Source organism: Lolium perenne, chromosome 4 (genome assembly GCF_019359855.2).
Source record: "Lolium perenne isolate Kyuss_39 chromosome 4, Kyuss_2.0, whole genome shotgun sequence".
Lineage (NCBI taxonomy): Eukaryota > Viridiplantae > Streptophyta > Magnoliopsida > Poales > Poaceae > Lolium > Lolium perenne.
Window position 1 is genome coordinate 50759363 of NC_067247.2, and position 21559 is coordinate 50780921.

Below are 21559 nucleotides of genomic sequence, written 5' to 3' on the forward strand. Positions count from 1 at the left end.
GTTGGCATCCTCGGCATTGCTCACTTGGATCTCCTCGTCATTGCGTCTACAATGCATAGGATCACAATACTTAAACAACCTTGCAAAGAAACAATGAAAAAAAATTGAAAAGGAAAAATTACCCTTGTGTCTTTTCATCGAGCACGTTGGAGGCGGCCGGTTTTAGGGTCGACACCTGCGGAGGAACAACTTCCTCCTCCTGCGCCACGGAAGCAGCAACGGCAGAGGTGACACCGTCGGCCACCGACTTTGGAATTTGGATGGGGCCCGCGTGCCCTCCCCTTCTTCTTCTTCTTCTTCTTCTTCTTCTTCTTCTTCTTCTTCTTCTTCTTCTTCTTCTTCTTCGGCTTCTCCGCCACGGTGGTCGTGGCTGGCCCTCGCTTGCCGCTGGTGCTTTTCACGTGCCCTCCAGCTCCGGTCGAAGCGCCGACACCGGCGTTTAGATGGGGAGGCGCGAAGGCGGGGTGCCGGCTCGGTGGCGCCTTAGGGTTTCCCACGATGATGGACGCGGCGGAGACGCCTTCGTCGGCGGGCGGAGTTGGGGATGGGCGGGGATTGGCGGTCGGAGCGGTGGAGAAGGTCGGCGGAGTTGCCTCGTCGCCGTCCATGGCGCGGAGGTCGCCGGCGGGAGGCGAATCGAGCGAGGAGGCGACACGGCATGGGGATGGGAGTGGCGGTTGGCCCTCCCGCACGATGTTACCTGGATAGGGCACTGGTCCGCGCGCAGAGAGGAGCAAAATTTGGGACACCCTTTATTTTAGGGCACCTTTTAGGACACCTGTTGTAGACTTTTTTTTTGCTCCCTAAAAAACGTTGTTCTCTATTATAGGGCATCTGTTAGAGATGCTTCAAGGGTGTCAAAGTAATGTGCGGTACTCGCAGTCACAATCAAGGTGGTTATTTATCTTCGATACTACCCGAGACTCGAACATGTACGAAGAGTTTCATTGTGGTTTTTGCTGAACAGTAATGACAAATTTAGCTCGATCCTCTTTGAACCCAAGCATGAGTCACGATGGCAACAGATAGGGTATAAGTACTGCGTCGAGATATAACGTATCTAAAATAAAAGTTGAGTCACTTATTTTGAAACAGATGGATTACAAAGTTTGGCATCAAAATTTAAACTAAATTAATAAATTGTAAGAGGGGCTCTGGTGTGATCCCACTAACAACTTACACATGTGAGTTAGGGGCAGGCAAGCTCCGCCCATATTTTGAGAAGCGTAGCTTGCTTTCATTTACGGGAAAGGACGTCTTACTGATATTTTTTTTTCATTCGTACAATAGCTATCCCAACCTCTACATCAATCTGGACACATAAACAAATTTATTGTAAAATTGTGATTTTCTTGATGTCGATCTAAGTCGGGCTAGGCTCCTGTGAGTCAACCCTAGAGCTCCTTGGTTAGTGGCTTGAAACTCTAGTCCCCTCCACATGGATCCTTTTAGGTGAGAGTGACTTAGTTACATGCCCATGGGGAAAGGGCAACTATAGGCTAGGATCCTCGACAAAACACTGAGGTTACCCTCGAAGGGGTGAGACATGATGGGTACTAAGGTCTTTATTGGTCTATAGGGTTCATGGTGGACTAGGAGGTGAGAGAATCTATATTGTTTGGTCGACCAAGCATTATTACCCCATGATTGACTTCTTTCATATTGGACCTTCTCATTAACTTTCTCTTTTATCCTCTTCTACTTTGACTTGTTGACTATGATAAGTGATGTGGACTTAAGTTGGCTTGCCTTGACTTTCTCGAATCTCTACGTAGAATTTATGAGCCCCTTGTAAGAAATATTTATAAATACAACTATTTTTAAATTCCGCAATACATATTATATATTGCTTGGTATCAATAAAAACATTCTCTAAGATGTATGTTCAGGCAATGAAAGCTTCCCTTTTGTATAAAAAAAACACCTTAGAGATGGTTTCCGTTAATTGCAAAAGATAATTCATCGCCCTTCATTTGTTTGCTACTAGGATTGGTTCAAATCAACAAATCATGCATGAAGTTAAGACAATTTACGGTCAATTGTGCATAGATTGAACATGGAATTTTTTTAATCTTCCCAATCCTAAAAACTGGTAAAAACAATCTAGTGAACTTTTTTTACGCTAATCTTGTGAACAAGATATTACCTAATGGAGAGTACAATTCACTTAAGTTCCAATGGATTTTAGTAGGATTTATATTTTAATATTTTTTCCTACGAATATTGTTTGATTTTTAGGGTTAGAATCAAAGGTAATTTTCCTATAGGTCCATTTTGCACTAATTCATAGGATCCTATAGGTCGGATGTCGGTTGGATCCTATGTTCACGACTGACATCCGACCGGATCTGGCTACTTCTCTTTGGGCTCGACTCCTCCATCTTGGTTCTTCAGCAACTAGGCTGCCCGGTTAGGCTATAGTCCTCACCACCATCTGTGGGCCACCCGGGCTTCCTGAATTGAAACCCTGATGTGATATACCTAGTTAACGTATCCACAACACTCCCAAGTATCATAGAGTCATGACGCTAAAACCTTTCCAATTTTAGTTTCTTCCAAGTCTTTTTTGCATCATGATATACCTTTTCAAGATATAGGCAAATTAATATCATTCTTTTAACATCTCAACTCTCTTTCTCAACCCATGACATGTCATTCATGTGATTAAATCTTAGTTGACCGTTTTGGTTAACATTTAGCCGACTCACGCATGGCCATGTTTTCGAATTGTATCACTCGAGAGGGGCTAGAGAATATCTCTCCAGTTGGAGGGGCAAAATTCCATCTTAATCATCCACGTCACGTAGCTTGATTCTCCGCCGGCCCGAACTTTGTCTTTATAACTGCATGTAACGGAACAACGTTTAACAGAACCATATGGATCTTGCTCGGATGATAATTGTTTTCACACCGTTGCACGTGTCATTAGCCATGGTGGCAGAACAATAACCAAAGCAATACTAAATGGAAGAAAATAGAAAAGGAGTTCTTATATGATGTTGAGGGCTCAAAGGAAATAACATGCACTCGTGCTTCCTCTCAAGTTTGATAGTAAACTCTAGGATTTTAACCCCCTAGGAAGTCTTCATGTGTATGCCGTTTCTTTTGCAAGATCAGAACTTACGAATTTTCCCTACAGGTTCCTCATCATTTTATTTTGGAGGATATGTGTCCATCTCTTCACATCTTCTACAATTCGTTTATTTTCATAGGGTGTTTCAAACATTATTTGATGCTAATTTGTGTACTTGTTTTTTTAAAATCAACAGGTTAGTAGTGTACCTCTTTTTCTTTGTGAAGGTCACCAGAGCACCTCGATCTTTTTAAGATTTTGCCGGTCAAGGTTCCTAACTTTGACCATCTAGGTAAATCAAACACTTGAAATTGATGTCACCGGATTGAGCATGAAATGCAATTCACACCCTGTGAGCTCCGATACAAAATTCAAGGCACTGCAGATATCGATCCCCCATACTTATTTTTTGTGTTTGTGATGATGCTGATGCATAAAGATGGTTATCGCCTTCGAAACCATAATCTGGGATAGAAAATAAGTACTTAGAGGTTTGACATGGTCACAGAATCACTACAATCAATTTTCCACCCACGGGCACGGCACCAACAAAGATTCCACATGGAGTGCTCCCTTGCCACACCATGCCAAAGAAACATCATAAAGCCGTGTCACCTGCACACATTAATTGATAAGTCTTCCTTCATTGCACCATTATTCTTGGAAATGTATTTTTTGATCATCTCAGCTGTATATGCTTCTTTCACCCAAAAAATAAATTTTAAAATATCAAACAATTTGGACTTATCTATTGTCTTTCTTGAAACAACTTTGTGAGCATGTAGGAGGATACAGGTGGCATCTTTTTTGAAATATTATAATATTTGTTAATATATGTTTAAAAATGCATTTTAAATAAAGTGAGCATCTGAACCTAGGAGAAAAACGCCATGTCGGTATTCTCCTATTTTCACTCCTTATAACTACAAAATACTAATGTTACATGAACAAAGAAAAAATAAAGTTACATGAACAAAGAAACATGGAAACAAAAAGACAGACCAGAAGAAAACAGTCCTAAAGAACTTTGCAAATAGAACACTAATGGATATAGAGCGATCCCGATGGTTCTCTGCACTCGCCGAAGTCAGCGACCGCCGCAAAAATCCAATGTCACCTAGACGCACATTGGAGAGACACCAACCCTCCACCATTGCAATATGCGAAGAAGCACCATCCCTAACGAGGCTTTGTGAGTCGATGAATAGGCCCGCTACAAGCAACGAGACGCATGTCGCTGTGTCACGTCGACCAAGAACGTCCTTGTGTTATCTTGGACTGAGATCCATCGCATCCCATCGACGAAGTAGGGGAACATAAATCCACCACCTCCGGACCAACATCCTCGCTCCAGAGCATCCACCTCGCCCTGTCACCAGCGACGCCGTAATTAATGACGAACACTGGCGACACGCTGATGCTAGAATGCATACATGTTCTTTGTAGTTTATTGTTCCATATTCCATTATTATTGATAAATATAAAGTGTTATAATCATAATTTAGAATGATTTTTGGGATTTTTCGTATAAGATCCCCTTTGTTTGTATTATAACCCCACATGGCAAAAAAAACCATGTTTTCGTATTTTTAACTTTCTCGGACCTTCACAAACTCAAATTTACCTAGGATTTTTCTAGGCAATTATTTTACGAAGAAAGAAGTCATGGAGCATCTGGACCTCGCCTGGGCTGGCCAGAGGGCCGAGCAATCAGCGTGGCTAGATACCCTTGATGCACCACTGGACCCATCTCTCCCTAGTGGCTCCGTCGTCATCCATCTTCGCACCAATCTCTTCTTCTTGACCTAAAACCATCTATAAAAAGGGACCCAATCGCTATCTCATGAAGTATGGAGGAGATAAAAACACATAAACATAGAGTCCACAGTCCATCGTCGTCCGAGAATGGAGAGCGGAATGGATGCCGCAATCGCCTCCGGGTGGCTCCACCATGGTCATCATCAACATCTACAACAGTACCGCATTCATGCCCTCCATCTACCCAGTGTAATCTCTTGTCAAACATAATATAAGAGGCTGTATATCCCATTGTGTATTGGATCTTTGTGTCTAGATTTGAGTAGTGACTTATTCATGGTTAAGGTGAAATAGTTTGTTTATGGTTGCATACAAGTTTGTATGTTCTATGATGGTCATATGTACTGATCTATGAGTGCACACATATGTTGGGAGAATGTATAAGATGGTTGCCGTTGCGTGTATCTAGAGTTTGGGATGACTGGAGACAATATAAATTATCTCCAGTTGGTTGCCGTTGTACTGATCTATGAGTGCACACATACGTTGGGAGCATATGCTCTTATGTGCCGAATTAAATTTCTGCATCTATAGCTGGTATAAAAATGTGTGCTTGACTAATATTGTGACAACCAAAACAAACGAAACAACTATATGCCGAGAAGGATTGCTCCCTTGAGTTATCTTGTCCAACTGCACCTTGCATAAGCACCACTGCTTCAGCTTTCTTTGTATCTTCTGCTTTTCGTTAATAGTATTAATAAATTAGAACTTTGCATGTTTTAATTTAATACAAGCACGAATGGCTATATAAGTGGGTTTTACTCCCTCCAGATCAGTTAAACAGACGCACACATAATTTAAAATTTTGCTTTCACCATTATTTGGTCAATAAAATATGAAAATATATGTCACAAAAATTATATCATCGAATTTTAATCTAATGGTAGATACTTTGTAGACTTAAAATATGTATTCTATTGATCAAATTAATGGTAAAGTTTGTCTGTTAAATCGAGCTAGATGGAATAGTATAGTTTACCTTCAGCTTCTTGTAGGTTCGATACTCAAATAGTTATCGAATCGTGATTCCTTTCTCTCGAAAAAATAGTAGAAAATAAATTCAGTGAAATCAATCAATCAATGTGATAAAATCCCTTGTGATGGAAGCAAAGTTCACGTTCAGTTCCAGCGCCATTGCTACACGGGGGACCGCGAGCCATTACTTGCAAGGATGGAAGCACATCGCTCGCGCCGTTCCGAGGCCGCAGGCGGACGGGACCGGAATGTGATGGCACACGGAGGATGGAATCCGAGGCTGAATCCTCTCGTCGCCAAAACCGAAGCCACCGGTCGCTGCCGCGCAACCGATCTGCAGCAGCACTGTAGCGGCGTCGTCGCGTGCGGGCTGGCCGGCGGTCCGATCGATCGGTTGTGGGAGAATCTGCGTCTGTGTAGTACTACTGGCGTGGGCTCCATCTGGCAGCCAGGACTGGCACATCTGCTCGGGATGTGTCTTTTCTTCGGCTGGGCTAGCTGACGTGGGCCCTACGATCAGGCTTTTGGGGAATTTGTTGGATCGGCCGGATGACCTCGCCTGTTAAAGCGCTAATTATTGTACTCTATTTTTTTCTTCTTGCGTCACGCTTTACCGTGAGCTACTCTACTTTTTTCTCCTTTCCTGAGGAGGGTACCATTTCGATTTGTTGCCTGCGCCCGGTTTGTTTAATCTCCCTATACTCAGTTACTAAGCATGAGATGGCTATTGCAAAGCGTACCCATGAATAGTACACGAGTACAATGCTCATACTGTAGCAGCGTCAAATCAGATTGGGCATTTTGTTTTTAACCGATGACTATAAGATGCACAATCCTTCAAAGACGCCAATGAGAACTGTATTTGATCCTCACGTTTTGCTCCCGTACCGTTAAACCGTGTTTCTTTCACCTTGCCCTGCAAACATGTATCCCGTAACCAAGTGCGCCGCAATGTAACCTCTATACCACCCTCCCCCAACCGGAAACAAATCACTTTACGAGAGGCGAGGTGCCAGGCACCTCACTCCCAACAATCCACTCCCAGACCGACGCCCCTCTGCGGTTATGCCAAGTTTGGCGCCCATCATGCCCCGCAAAATACGGTGCCACCGTCGACGCGGTACAATATCACGACTAACGACGCCTGCAAGAAGCAGCTTCGCCCCCAATCTTCGTCATCGCTTCTGTAGAGTCGAAGCTTTACGGATCTCCACTCCGACGTTCTCCTCTACCTACTTGACTTCCATGGCCTCGATCTTGGATTTCTGGCCTTACGATCATGGTATCAAATCCCTCCCTTTTATGGAAATGGAACCAAACAAAATCGGTAAATGCCCATCACACCGCTGACACTGGCGTAAACTCAATCCGTTTATAGTCTCTAACCCTATTCTGAGCGTCAAAAGAGGGGGCATGGTAAGTGGAATAGGGATCCAGGGTATCGAGCCCGATCAACAACCCTGGCTTAATCGTAACTTTGGGCGGGTTGCCCTTGGTCCTAGAGTTTAATTGGCAATCAAGTGCACAATACAATGTTTTGTGTCTCGTCAAGGTGCCAATGCACTGATTTGACACCACTTGCAGCTAAGTCATAGATCTTTGAGAGGAGGTAGATGGTTTGGGAGTGGAGAGGCAATGAACAACACTGGTAGGAGGTAGAAACATACTAAGGAGGAAGAGGGTGAGGAATGCAAAAGGGGGGACAAAGGTCAAGCGGCAGAACCGTCGCACCATAGTCCAGATTGAAGTGTTGGTCTACTTCATATTTGTAGCCTTATATAACTTCCATCCGTATTCAACTTTTTCATGTCAACAAGCAATTATTAGGATTTGCTCGTTCTTCGTGCTCAGTCAAGTCTTATACCATTTAATTGCATTGTGAATCGTATATATGAGTTGCAAGTTGAGTTGTAACCGACTATTTTTCAGTTGCTAGTTCTACACAATTTAATTACATTGTGATTCCTGTATATGAGTTGCAATTTAGCTGCACAATTCTCGATTCTTTTTTCCACACTTGTCTCACTCTTCGCCCATTCGAGACGCTCAATACAACACTCAACACATTACATTAATCATCATTCTTGTGTCACTCACGGAGAGAGAAGCCATACCCTTAACAGGATTCTTAATATTTAAGAGAGTAAACAACCGGTTAACAACCAAGATCTCGCACACGAATCTGAGAGGGACAGCAGCTTCTGGCACGGGAAAATATAGAAGATTTTATTTCAGAGACATGGACGGGTAGAGAGAGAGAAAGAGATTAGGTGAGTTGGGAAGGGACAGCCATGAAGAGGGAGAGAGAAAGGAGCGACAGAATAATACATGTCAACAGATCTGCTGTCCTGGTGCAGTTTAGAAGGTCGTTCGTTCCATTCCCTCTCATGGAGGAGAGAGAAAGGGTCCACAGCAGCACATGACCAGACCATCCAAAAGGAAAGACGGGGAGAAAAAATAAAAAGGCGAAGAAAGGACAGAGCGAGAGAGAACAAGAACCCACCAGTTCAGACCCTCCTCCAGTCCTCCCCCTCTCCATCTCCCTGGCCCATCGATCGAATCCAGCTCCCTCCCCACGCAATTCCTCCTGTCCTCCTTCCCGCGGCGAGATCTGCTCCTTTTCGCCGGAGAAATCCTCCGTCTTGGGTGCTTGCGAGGTGAGAGACCGGGAGAGCCGCGTCGTTCGCTTTCCCCGGGGGTCATGGGCGTCGTGAGGCTGACGCTGCGGGTCGTCGCTTCCCATCTGCCGCAGTTCAGTGCCAAGAACCGCTGAGGTAATTCTCTTTTAAGTTGCTTTTTTTTTTCGTAGCTCGGCTGCTCTCATCTTTTATTGGGTTTCTTGGTGTCTTTGTCGTTCTTTCCTGTTTTGGTAATTGAGTTGGTGTTGGATTTGGTCTTGCCTGAGATTTTTCGGTTGGATCAAGTGCGAGCAGTTGAGTAATTAGTACATCCACAGTTGAGTAGTATCCACGTTTGCTGCTGCTCATACTACTTCTCTTGAATGAACTGGTTCTTGGATTTAGTATCAGTTCGGCTGGAGCTTGGACTTGTCTTGTCTCCTTTAGTTTTTTCCCATTCCCTAGGAGTTGACATCCAAACAGCCAGGGTTTGTTGGGAGAATATCTGCTTAAAATTGGCCAATATATATGATTATATCACTATCCCCAAATTACCAACTGTTGCTAATGCGCAAGCCATGAAGTAAAGCTGCAAGGTCATCAATTGCCTTCAAGTTTTCACCTTTCTCTGCATGTAGGCTCGACCATCATTACTTACTTTACCAGGGGAAAAAAACTAGTAATTCAGAAGCCGTCAACTTGTTTCTCTGTTGGTTGAGAAAGCAATAAACAATGCGTGTTCGTAATTTCGCATAACTGAGGCTCATTTCTTGCTCTGTTTTGTGCTATTCAGGGTTGCTTGAATGGTCTGTCGGACAGATTGTAACAACAATGGGAGCAAAAGTAGAAGCTGAGGGCTACAAACTTGGATATTACGCCGTAGGCAATCTCCAGGCGGGCGCAAATGGTTGGAGGTCGTCGTACGAGGAGGAGAGGACATCAAATGGGGAATTCTGCAATGGCTTCATGACAGCGGATGCAGTTGGCTATTCAGATTATGATAAAGAAATGTTCAAGCGCACAATGCTGGCACATGAAGCTGCATTCAGACAGCAGGTACCTTTCGATTAAGTTAACACCTTAAACTCACCACCTGCTAGAAAAATTATAAGTTGCAGCAAAACAACAGATAATTTTAGTTTTCCCTTGCTCTTTTGCATCTCTGACTTGAAAACTCCCTCCCTACCCAGGTGTATGAACTGCATCGGGTTTACAGAATACAGAGAGACCTGGCGCAACAGTATCAAAACAAAGAAGTGCATGCATGCTCAAGACTGGAATATGCCTCACAGAGAAACTCACCATCGCAGGTTCCACTGCATGGTGCGATGACAATTTCTGCTGCTGCTGCTGTGAACAATGAAATAAGTCACTCCTTGAAGTTCCTAAGGGAAGGCAGTGTCCAGTCCTCGCCAAATGGATTTCTCTCAAGTGATGCTGCTTTACACACCAAACAAGGCATTTTTGACCTTGAGCTCAGATCTGATACTATTGAAAATGACAACCCATCAGATAATAAGCCTATAGATTTCCTTGGTGTATCATCGGATACAAGGCATCAGAGTGATGTTGGCGTCGCATTAGATAGGGTGGAAGGTTTCAGGAGGTTAGGTCATAATTGCCAAACCTCTTTTTTGCCAACTACAAGTAAGCTTGGAGGTCCGAATGAGCCGGTTTTGGGCACATATACTGGCAGAGCAAATGGGTCAGTATCCGGAGGTCTTTCATACTCCCAGGAGAACCCTTGGCAGCATTCTGTATGGAGATCAACCACAACTAACTACAGTTACAATAAAGAATTTTCCAAAGACAAGTGTGCTAATGAAGGAACAAGCTCTAATTTCTTCGATGCAAGTTCCAGGATAGAACAGGACGAGAGATCATTGGTCAATAAAGGTAACGCTACGCTCTATTTAAAGCATCTCTTTTGCTCTCCTTTTTGTCGTTATGCTAGCTCTTTTTATGTTTGCATTGTGATTTGTGAATATCATTAAAATACATATTTACCATATTTGGAAACCACAAGTCAATCCCACAATATGGGGTTACCGTTTTCACTGAAATTTGCCAACCACACTACATTATGTGACCCCATCGGTTGAATCGAATGTACAATATTTATGAAACTATAATTACTAACCTTTTTTTTGAACTGGTATGATCACAAACCTATTTGAATTAGCCAAATAGTTTGTAGTGTATCCTGGTTACTTGTCAGCGCTCCCTGCAGATGGGTTTTCTGCTGGTGCTAGCATTTTGCTGCCCCTTTTGGTAAGCCGTTTGGTGTTGCTTGAATAACATTATGGCTATGTACATCACATGATGCACAGACCGGGATGATAATAGTCCATTTTCTAAAAAAGAATAGTATCTCCTGATTTTATTTGTTACATGTAGAACTACATTTCCTTCATTATGTCTGTTTGATTATCTGGTTCTGTGCATTCTTTGAGTTATCTTATTTGTATTGCACATAATTGTGACGTGAATCCATGGATGCCTTCATAAGCTTTGAGTGTTTCTTAGTAGTGTATCTTGTAAGGTGTGGCATACTATTACATTCTAGATTAATGTTTTCTTGCAGATTGATTTGTTAGTACTTATTACAGAACCAATCTGTAGTTCTTTAGTAAAATCTGAATGATAAAATAATGATGTTTTCTTCCCGGATCATACTGCCAGATGCCTATGTCCCGGTTTTTAGCGCAGTCTATGTTTTCTTTGGGTGGTGTGTGTGCCATACTGTTTGCTCTTATGGTGCATGTGGTTACTTGGTAAAGCATTATTAGAGCAAAAGAAGCATCTTTTGATGTTCTTTATAAATGCTAGCAATCACACATACTTAATCCAATGTGATAATCATTCTATCTTGTTCTAATTCTTCAGGGAAACATGCCAGCAACATAAGTTTTCTCGCGCCTAGATACAGCAACACAGATCCACGGAAAACTTTCAATGTTACTGACGAGAGACCTGCAAACATTAACCAGTTAATTTACCAATATCCGAATAGTGCAAACGGATGGTTTTCAAGAAGTCCTCTGGAAGCCTCTGCTCTCAATAATTTTTCTAGACATGACAATGTACATGGTTCAAGTGTTAATACACTTGTTGCTCCAGTCCCTCCTCCGCACATAGGACATTCTTCTGTTGCGTCTCGTGTCGGTTCTTGCATGGTAGACCCAAGGAGCTATAAGAGCAATGCCGATGTACAATCATTTCCAAGTTTTAATGGATCTTCAACGGTAAATCCATATGTATGCCTTGGTGCTGCGAACAAAAGCATTAGAAGCTTCACACATAATCTCAAAAAAATCAGTAATTCAGATGGCAGCTATTCTGGTGTTCCACTTGATTCATTGTTTGCCTCACGAGCACGGCATGAGGTTGCAATTTCAAGTGACTTGGAGCAAAATAATAGACTGAGGTTTGAACACCCAGCACGGGACTGCCATGAAGATCCTGATATTGCAAATGGTAAGGGCAGAAATAACTTCAATTTAAATGAAGCACTGTCAGATGGTCAGGAAGATATTCCTGTAGAGCAAGGCGGGGTTTGTGTTGGCAGTTTACAATGTATTGTAGGCGAGGGATCAGTATCTGGGATCCCTTGGCTCAGTAAGAAAGCTCCGTTTGCTGATTCCACAGGTTTGGAAGAACCAAGGAAGGTGTTTGAACATTCATATGAAACTGCAATGGAGATGAAAATGAATAAAGACATATCGGGAGCAGCTCAGGCTCTTTGCAATTTGCCAGATTCTGCGTTGACATCTGTAGGTTGCGAAGTTAAGAAGAATAAAACTCAGGAGAGTGCTGCATGTTTACCTTCTTCATGCCAGAAAGCTGCTGAAGGTGTCACCAGTAAAACTGGTGCAACCATCCTGAATTTCTTTGATCTGAATGATGATGTACGAAATGAGGATAATTCAGAGTCATCCATAGTGTCACATGAATGCCATGTGACCTCCTTGCAGAACAACCATGCTAAGCGTGGGTTTGTGATCGATTTAGAAGTGCCAGCTTGTGAAGATGCTGCTGCTACAGCTGCGGCAGAGGACATTCTTGCTTTGTCAATGGATGTGCCAGCCACACCCGATAATATCCTGCAGTGGTTTGCAGAGCTTGCTGTATCAAGGATTGACGGCCATGCCAAGCAAGTGGAGGTCGGCGATTCCAGTGACGGTGATGATTTAGATTCATTTGAGTCGTTGACACTGAAGCTGGAAGAGACCAAGGGTGTTGAGTTCTCCAGCTGGCCACTGACACCGGCAATAACGAATGATGAACAAACCATTTCACCCGTGAATCTCCTGACCAAGCCAAAGAGAAGTCAGCAAAGGAAGCGTCGGCAGAAGCGCGACTTCCAGAAAGATATCTTGCCTAGCATGTCATCACTTTGTCGTCCTGAAATCATCGAGGACATTGAGCTGCTCGAGGGGTTAGTTCAGATGACTGGTGGATCCTGGGAATCGAGTTTAACTAGGCGGCGCCGGACAAGGGGTAAAAAGTCCAAGAAAAGTTTGCCAGATCCTATAGAAGAAGAGGTCCAGATCAGTCCACCCACAAAACCTGACGGTGTGGGCTTAGAAGCTGAAGACAGGAGTATGATTGGGTGGGGAAGAACAACAAGGCGGTGTCGCAGGCCGAGATGCCCGTCAGGTATTACCGTCTCTGCTGCATCCTGAGAAATGTCGTGGGCAAGCGCAATTGCGCTGGGGTATTCGGTGATATTGATCTGTGACTGGGTGTGATTTTGTCGCAGTCAGGAGTGTACATACTTGGCTTGTCAATCTGGCCTTTATGGAAAATTGTTAACTCTACTGTAGTTCATAAGAGCGGTAACCTTATTCATCTTGAAGGGGTATAGGTGAGAATTCTTCTACGTTTAGCATGTTGTGCTCTTGCTTAAAAGTACCAGCATTAAGATTTTTTCAGACAATGGAAGAGTTATATTAATCCCGGTCAACTAGCATTCAGACTGATTCGACTGTTCTTTCGTACCCTGACGATATGCCATAGAGCATAATCATGGTCATGCATGGATAAATGTTGGTTGATCTTCTTCTTTCCTGTGAGGTTTTCCTATACGTTTTACTACCCCAGACATGATCAGTAGTAGCTCACGAGTAGTGTTCTGTGAATTTGAAGAAAGCAGATTTAGTTATGAGTTGTACTCGTTATAGGTTGGAGATAATGGGGCGGTGGGGCTACCTGATGTCCTGCGCGACAATGTCGTTGCCTGCATTGACTACAAGACATTAATATTTCCATGGTCCGCTGCCTGATGCCCTGGATAATTTTTCTATACCATTCGGTGACCATATTGTTATTTAAATTGAATAAAAGAGTTTTTTCAGCATCATGTGGGTAGGTTTATTTATTTGAGGGCCTATTTGATTGAAAGGATTTTAAAAAGCATAGAAATATGAAAACGTAGGAATGAGAATCAACCTGAGCTTGGGTGGTTAGGAGGATGGTTGTATCCCGAACCCACCAGAGTTTAAACCTCAGGTTTAACATCTGTGTGTCTCATAAAGGCGGAATATTCATTCAGTGGGAGGCGATGTTCCCGTCGACAGCGAGACACCTGTGGTGACTTCGTCAATTTCAAGATTCAATCCGCCGGCTCGGTCTTCCGGAGGTGCTCATAGGGGTAGGGTGTGCGTGTGTGCGTTCATAGGGGTGAGTATATACGCATGTATGTGAGCGTCTGCGTTTGTGCTATGTTTCTAAAAAAAAGGAAAACGTAGGAATAGTATGTCATGGTGGCATGCGAATTATCCTAGAAAAAATAGGACTTAGTTGCACAAGTCGTTTTATTGCACCACAAAAAAGTTTGTCATAGATATATAGGAAATTTTCTAACCGGTCTAACCTTTTGCTAGAAATCCTATAAAAGTGTAGTATAGGAAAGCAATCCATAAAAGATGTGCATGTTTCAATCCTTTTAATAAAATAAAGCTATATAGAAAAAGAAATCTTATGAGTGAGAATCCTACAAGTTTTACTTCGAAATCCTTTGAATCAAATAGACCTTAAGTTCAATACTATAGCTAGCTTGGTCCAATTCCCGAAAATTGCCATAGAAGGCCAAAAAATGGGTATCTGTATGCCTACAAAAATTTCAAACAAGATTTTTTTGCATGTAGAGAATACCGCAAATATGCATGTCATTCTTTATACCTAAATTTAAAAATTTACCTTAAACAAAAATATTAAATTTCGAATAAACAGTCTGAACAAAATTCCCCCTCCCAATCCCAGCAGGAGTGTGGAAAATTCCCTTTACCCAATCCCAGCAGCAATCCCAATCCAGCGCCAACGCTACCCAATACTAAAAAGCATAAATCCCATGGATCCTAGTGCGCAAAGCAACGCCAACGCAGATCCCACGGTCGTCGGCACATCTGGGTGGGTGGGGCGCACCCAGGGTTCCAAAAGCGCAGGTTGCTTTCACTCGCAGGAAGGGTGCAGCAGTGTAGATACGAGTGGATATCATATCATTTCAGACATACTTGCTTGGACAGATACATGACACTGCTGGTGGGCCCGTGGAGGATCAGGACTCGCCTGTCCTGCCTGCACTAGTGACCATACTACCATACCGGATCCTTTCTCCTGCGATGACCAATCCTTTCTGGTCGGCCAGTATGTACAGTGTGCGCTACTACTGCTGCTATTAGGGCATCTCCAACCACGCAAACGGACGCGTTTGGGTGGCCGCCCGCGTCCGCGTGTTCGTTTGGGTCGCGCGCTGCGTTCAACGCGCGGACGCAGCGCATAATCGGATAAACACGAAACAAAGAGAAAAGTGGCAAATTGAAACGAAATTTCATTCAACATATGCCCTATTTTGGGCAAATTTGTACATAGCCCTATTTTGGGCAAATAACTAACAAAAGAAGCCCCTATATGGGTTTTTAAATTTAAACTAATAAAAACCCTCTATTAGGGTTTGGTCGGCGGCGCGGTGGCCGCCGGTGCGCCGCCTAGCCCCTGTGGGCGTCGTCGGCGACGTCGTCGTCGTGGACGACGTCCCCGAAAGCGGCGAGGCGCCGTTGTGGCTCGACCGCGCCGGGGGACTCCTCCGCCACGGAGACCACAAGGCCTCCTCCTGTGCCGAGTGGGGGTCCGGAGCCACCCGAGGCCGGCGGAGGCGCACGGAGCGGCGCTTCCTCCCCGAGGCGCTGCCGCCTCTCTGCCGGGCGCGGCGCCCGGCCTCCCGGCGCCGCCATTGCTCCTCGCGGCGCTCTCGTCGGCGCGGCGCACAGCCTCCTCCCGCCGCGCCGCCTCCTCCTCCTCCCGTCGCGCACAGCGGGCACAGGCGTAGAGCTCCCAGCCCTCCGCCTCCTCGACCTCCCGTCGGCCGCCTCCTCCATCTCGGAGGTGCGAATGGCCGCATGGAGGTGCGGCCATTTCGCCTCCTCCTCCGCCGAGATCATCGGCGCGGCGCGAGGTCCCGGGTCCTCCTCCGAGGACTCGGGCCGCCTCAGCAGAGGCGGCGGTTGCGGCAATGCCGCGCCGCCGCGGCGGCCTCTCGATGTGGAGGCCGCCTCGCGTTCCTCCCGCTGGCCGCAGCGGCGCCGGACGACGGCGGCTGCTGCTCGCCTCGTCGTCGTTGGCGGAAGCGAACCGTCGCTTGGCCATGGCGGCGGTTTCGCTGCGGGAGTGGAGTGGGGACTGGAGTGGAGGGCCAGATCCCCTCCAGTCCCCATTTAATAGCCTCCCTGGTCACCGACAGGTGGGCCCAAGGGAAACGAGGCGACCAGCGCCCGGACGCGAGCGGACGGCGCGTGCCATCCGCGGCCACACAAACCTAGCCAAGATTTGGGCCGGGTTTGCGTCGTTCCGGACGCCGAGGTGTTAAGCTTTTTATCATTCTGGCATCGAGCTATTTTGCCGCAGGACCTCCCCTACAGTATCGTCCGCTTTTGCGGTGCGTCCCCGCGTTGGGCCGCGTTTTTGTCCGGCTTGACCCATCCGGACGCGCGGGCGCGGTTTGGGTCGCCCCGTTGGAGATGCCCTTAGAGCATCTCCACTCGTCTCCCCGAACAGGCCCCCGGCGTGCCATTTTTTTATCCGGACGGCAAAAAATGGCCCAGCCGCGCCCTCGGTTCCTCGTTTTTCGCCGGATTTGGGCTTTCATCCATCTGGCGAGCCCACGCCAACCCCGGCCTACCGGGGAGCGCTCGTGGACTCCGGACGAAGCGAAAGCGCGCGAAACGCCGAGAAATCTCTCCCGCACTTTCGTTTCGTCTTCGCCGCGGAGGTGGCCCCCGACCGGTCAGCGACACGCGCATCGTCTTCCGCGCACGCATCGTCTTCCGCGCGCAGTAAAGGCTACCGCCGGTCAGTTCGCCGCGGACGCGTCGCATTCCACGCGGCATTAATTGCCGGTGCCAGCCACGCCTATATACGCCGCTCCGCTCGCCGCGACGCGTCCCGATGGCATTCTACGACGATGACGGCGCAGCGAACAACGGCTTCCCCCGCCGGTCGCTCCACGCGTGGGAGGGGCACCTCCTCCACCAGGCGGGATACCCCTGCCCGCCGGACACGAGGCCTCCCGGCGGCGGGTGGCGGCTAAGTGCTGGTGGCGTGCCAATCCCGCCGCCGCCCAAGGGCCACGCCCTCGATGCCGCCATCGAGGAGGCTCGGATGGCGATGACGGAGGAAGAACGCGCCGACCCGCGCCACCACCCCGAGAACTACACGAGGTGGAACTCCTTCCTCCGGTGGTGGGAGCGGGAACTGGCGTCCTACGACGGCCCGCCGCCTCCGCCTTCGCGCAACAACGCCGCGGGTCGCCGGCGTTGGTGGAGCGCGCCGAATAGGACGCTCCATAACGTCCTCAAGCACATCGAGGGTGGCAACTCCCCGGTGCTCACGATGCCCCCTCCATCGAGGGCATCGACCAGCCGCCGCCGGGGAAACAGCTGGCAGCCACGGCGCATGGCTGCCAGCTCATCGTCTTCCGATACGGCGTCGAGGTCGCTCTCCAGGTCGGCGCCATCCTTAGCGCCGGTGAAAAAGGAGCCGGCTTCCCCGCCGAGCCACCGCACGCGCGGCGGCGGCGGCATCGTCATCCGCGAGCCCTCAACGGCACAAGGACGGCTCCGACCGAAGCGCGAACAGGACACCTCCGGCGAGCGGAAGCGCAAGCCAGCGAAGGTGAAGGTGGAGGAGGCCGAAAGCGCCGAGGACGCCGCCATCCTCGAGGCCGTCATCGCGAGGTCCCTCCAGGACCTCGTCCCCGCTGAGAACGCCATGCCGCTCGACCAGGCCTGCGCCTGGTCGAGGGAGCAGTGGGAGAAGGAGGAGGCGGAGCGGCAGGCGAGGCTCCTCCAGGACGTCGCTCGCTACCGCCGGCCTGCGACTCCTCCATCCGGCATCGCCGTCCCCGTCGTCGACCTCGAAGCCTCCGACGACGACCTGTACAAGCCATCGCCGTCCCCGCCTCGCACCAGTGGCCGGTGGGGAGACGCCGGTCAAGGCAGCAGTTAGGCGGCTTCGGCGCCGCCGCAGTTCGACGACGACGGCTCCGACGACGATGGCGGCGACGGCGACTACACGGTGTTCTACCGCCATTTCGGCATGTAGAGCGCCGTGTTTTAATATTTACAGTTGTATTCCCCTAGCTGAATTCGAAATATAGTCGAATTCGGTCTCTATGTATGAACTTCGTCCTCTATATAGTAAATACCATTAAATTTAGTCTAAATTCGACCGTTTTATGCCGTAGTTTGTCAAGTTTCCGTTTTTCAAATTTAGGTCGGCGTCTTCGCCTGAGATCGCGGCTGGGAAACTACTTCTCCCCACGCCAAATTTACGTCCAATCCGGACGTAAATTTCCCCGGATTTCGGCTTGGGGAGGGCAAACGAGTGGAGATGCTCTTAATCAGTTTGTGTACGTGTCCAGCTTGTACAGGATCAGGGCAGGGAGGTATGGCCTCTTGGACAGTACAGTAATTATACACGGTAAACCAGACACATTTGTAGGTTGGCTAAGGGGAACATATTTAATAAACCCACACTTCAAATGGTAACATGATACCACTCTTTAAAACTCAAAATTGCTAGCGTCTAAAAGATTAAAAGAAAACATTGTGAGTGTTTGCAACGTGTGTCTTTACGATTCCTAAATAATGCTCCTTATAGAGAAACAAAAAAATATAAATTGATAAATGAATAGTGTCATTTGTACTTTGTGTTTTTATGACACTATTCTTGTTAGATTTATCCTTTTTTTCTCTTTGTCTATTTTGAATTTGGTTATGAAAATTTTAGGAATTGTAAATACACATCTTATGAACACTCACACTATTTTTAGGAACATTATAGACACAAGTTTGAATTTCGAAGAGTGGTATCGTCATGATAGCCTTTGAAGTGCCGGGTCACTAGGTATTTCCCAGTTGCCCAACCAGGTATTGGCGATGCAAATTCTCGATTGGATGCCCATATGAGCTCATGGGTCATGCTCGCGCAAAACTTAAAGGATGTGTTTGATTAGAAGTAGTCACTCACCACCTAACCGTGGTTAAAGAAGATGTAATGGCTGGCAGCCTTGTAAATTATCATCTTTAGGCCAAAGACCCAAATCTTTAACTCACCATGTCATTGTACTCTAACTTGTACTTGTTGACAATCTCCTACGAGTTGTTCAGCAACACGACCTGGCATCTGAAATAGGTGACATGCACCCATTCGTCGCACCAGCGGCAGACGAAGGGGGTAAACCCATTCCTCCCGACGAGGCATATCCCAGAGATCCCAGAGTGTATCTCTCCATAGCTAGGAGGAGTAACATTCTAGGTGGAGGAGTAGCATTCTACGAAAGCAATGTATCCTAGAGGCAATAACATTTGCCATTATATATTCACAAGTTCTTGATTTATGTTTATTTCTGTATAATAGTATAACTATTGTGATTAGAGTTTCGATGGAAAAAATCACAAGGACGTGAAGATATTTAAACACCTCATGTGTTGTTCCTATTCCCGCCTCTAGGATTAGCTAATATGTGCGATGATCATGCTTTTTTTAATCATGGGTATTCCTAAAGTAACAAGAATACCAACAACAATGATATATAGTACATTGTTGGAAGAACAAGGATGCTGAACCAATTCAATTCTATGATATACTACGAGATAGTACCGTTAGATGTTGTTAGTATTATCGTGAACTTATGTACAAATCCTTAGACCATGATAATATCAACGGATGAAGATTTCCTTTTTTGGCTATACGTTGTTAGACAGATGATAAGACATCTCCAGCAGTGGATTTATATGTGCTAGATAACACCCCATTTAAATCGACCCCCTTGGGATTTGAACCCGGGTGGGCTGATTGCGAGATGTTTGAAAAAAAATTGTTAAGCACTTAAGCGATATCATATTAAACTAAAAATTAGCAAAATATAGTAAATACTATTTCCTACTAGCTTGATTACCTTAAATAAGAACCAAATTCCACTGAGTCAACAATAATGTTTCGGTTCTTCACAAAAAAAAAAAACCTAGGGGCATTTCCCATGCATGGCATTTCAGCCATATGTTTCCTGCTCATGAATGTTGTGTCTCACGTAACAGAAGGAAAGTAGCACAAGATATTGACAGTCAAACTAAAAGGAAATAGGCGGCACATGCTGTTATTCATATTATATACAACAATTTAATAACAAAAGTACCAACAAGCCACAAGAAAAATATAAAAATACTCGCACAACACAAAGAAGAAGTAGGTTGGTAAAGAAACCCTCTCAAACATCACTCTTCACTGAAGAACTGTAGCCATCCTGATCATCATAGTACTTAGACCACAACATGATCCCTCCATACTTCCCGGCACTCTTGATAAGTGGGAGAACATCTGACTTGAGATCATCAGATGGGATGAACCCGCTACCGGCTGCCTGAGGAGAGGCCGGGAGGCCGAGGAAGATTTGCTTTGCTGGAACTGTCAACCACTGCTTCCATGAGTCCGCAAGATTGGAGGTGCTACCTGAAGTATACTGGCAGGGAGCGTTGTTGTAGAACTGCACCCACACGTAGTCAAAGAGGCCGGTGTTGAGAGCGCCGCCTACCCAGGCATCAGGGAAAGGGCATTGTGGTGCGGCAGTTAGGTATACTCTCCTGCCGGAGTTGCTATACCCTTTTAGGTACCTCGCAAGATCATCCCAGTGCAGCGGTGTGCCCCCCTCAATGTCGAAGTCGATGCCATCAAGGACCGCGTCACCGAGAGGCCGCGAAGATGACTTACCTCCCAAGAAGTTGTTCCACAGGTACGTCGCGACATTCTTGGCGTCTTCGGATGAGGAAAGGTAGTAGCCGCCTGCTCCACCTCCGATAGATAGCATGACCTTGACACCTCGGCTCTGGCACCACTTGATGTCAGAACTCTGGTTGGCGCAACCGTTGTTGGTCGGGTCACAGTGGCCTGCCAGATTGAGGACTGGCGGTTGTCCATTGCCGAAGGCAGAAAGGAAGGCGATGTTGACGAACTTGTAGTTACCGGTGGCGCAGGTCTCCGCAAGTGTGCCCTCACCACCATTTTGGCCCCAGTAGATGGAAATGCCTCCGGCTTCCGACCCCAGAAACTGAGCAGCGGCTAATGCCACAGCCAGCAGTACCAGCAGAGATGATCTGTTGCTACCCATTCCCTGCGTTGGTGTTTTCAAATGGTAGTATGTTGTTTGTGGCTGCTGCCTGTGATCAGTTTTTGGCTTGTGGGTTGGCTTATATACAAACAGGATTCTGAGTGTGAATTGTTTATGCTTCTGCGTGGGAGATCACTGGAGCTCGGGAGCCAAATATACTTTTCGTGTTGGGACAGAGATTTGGTGCACATGGGCACCAGTGATCTCGTTTTTAAAATAAATAAAAAATCATATTTTTGAGTTTCAAAAAATTCTGGAAAAAATATATGCATATAGCCAATAATGTATCCAACAAACGTGTAAAATATCAATTTCAAATACTTCATATTTTAAGCTACACAAAAAAGACAAAAATGCAGATCTGAGTAGTCATTTTCAAATCTACAAAAATATGTCAGATTTGTTATT

The 21559-nt window shown here is 46.2% G+C and overlaps 2 protein-coding genes across 2 annotated transcripts; one reads left to right on the plus strand and one right to left on the minus strand.

Annotated features, from left to right (window-relative positions):
• Positions 1-8254: 8254 nt before the first annotated feature.
• On the plus strand, positions 8255-13469 carry LOC127292486 (uncharacterized). The gene is made up of 4 exons (XM_051321897.2): positions 8255-8643; positions 9281-9543; positions 9678-10383; positions 11374-13469. The coding sequence occupies exons 2-4, from the start codon at positions 9319-9321 to the stop codon at positions 13170-13172; spliced, it is 2730 nt and encodes a 909-aa protein (XP_051177857.1). The 5' UTR covers positions 8255-8643; positions 9281-9318; the 3' UTR covers positions 13173-13469.
• Positions 13470-20245: 6776 nt separating this feature from the next.
• LOC127348364 (acidic endochitinase-like) lies at positions 20246-21177 on the minus strand. Its single transcript, XM_051374413.1, has one exon. The coding sequence runs from the start codon at positions 21149-21151 to the stop codon at positions 20255-20257; it is 897 nt and encodes a 298-aa protein (XP_051230373.1). The 5' UTR covers positions 21152-21177; the 3' UTR covers positions 20246-20254.
• Between the last annotated feature and the right edge of the window lie 382 nt (positions 21178-21559).

Coding starts and splice junctions, on each gene's coding strand:
- LOC127292486 (XM_051321897.2), top strand. CDS start 9,319: ATGGGAGCAAAAGTAGAAGCTGAGGGCTACAAACTTGGATATTACGCC. Junction 9,544..9,677: donor AAGCTGCATTCAGACAGCAG/GTACCTTTCGAT, acceptor CTCCCTACCCAG/GTGTATGAACTGCATCGGGT. Junction 10,384..11,373: donor GAGATCATTGGTCAATAAAG/GTAACGCTACGC, acceptor CTAATTCTTCAG/GGAAACATGCCAGCAACATA.
- LOC127348364 (XM_051374413.1), bottom strand. CDS start 21,151: ATGGGTAGCAACAGATCATCTCTGCTGGTACTGCTGGCTGTGGCATTA.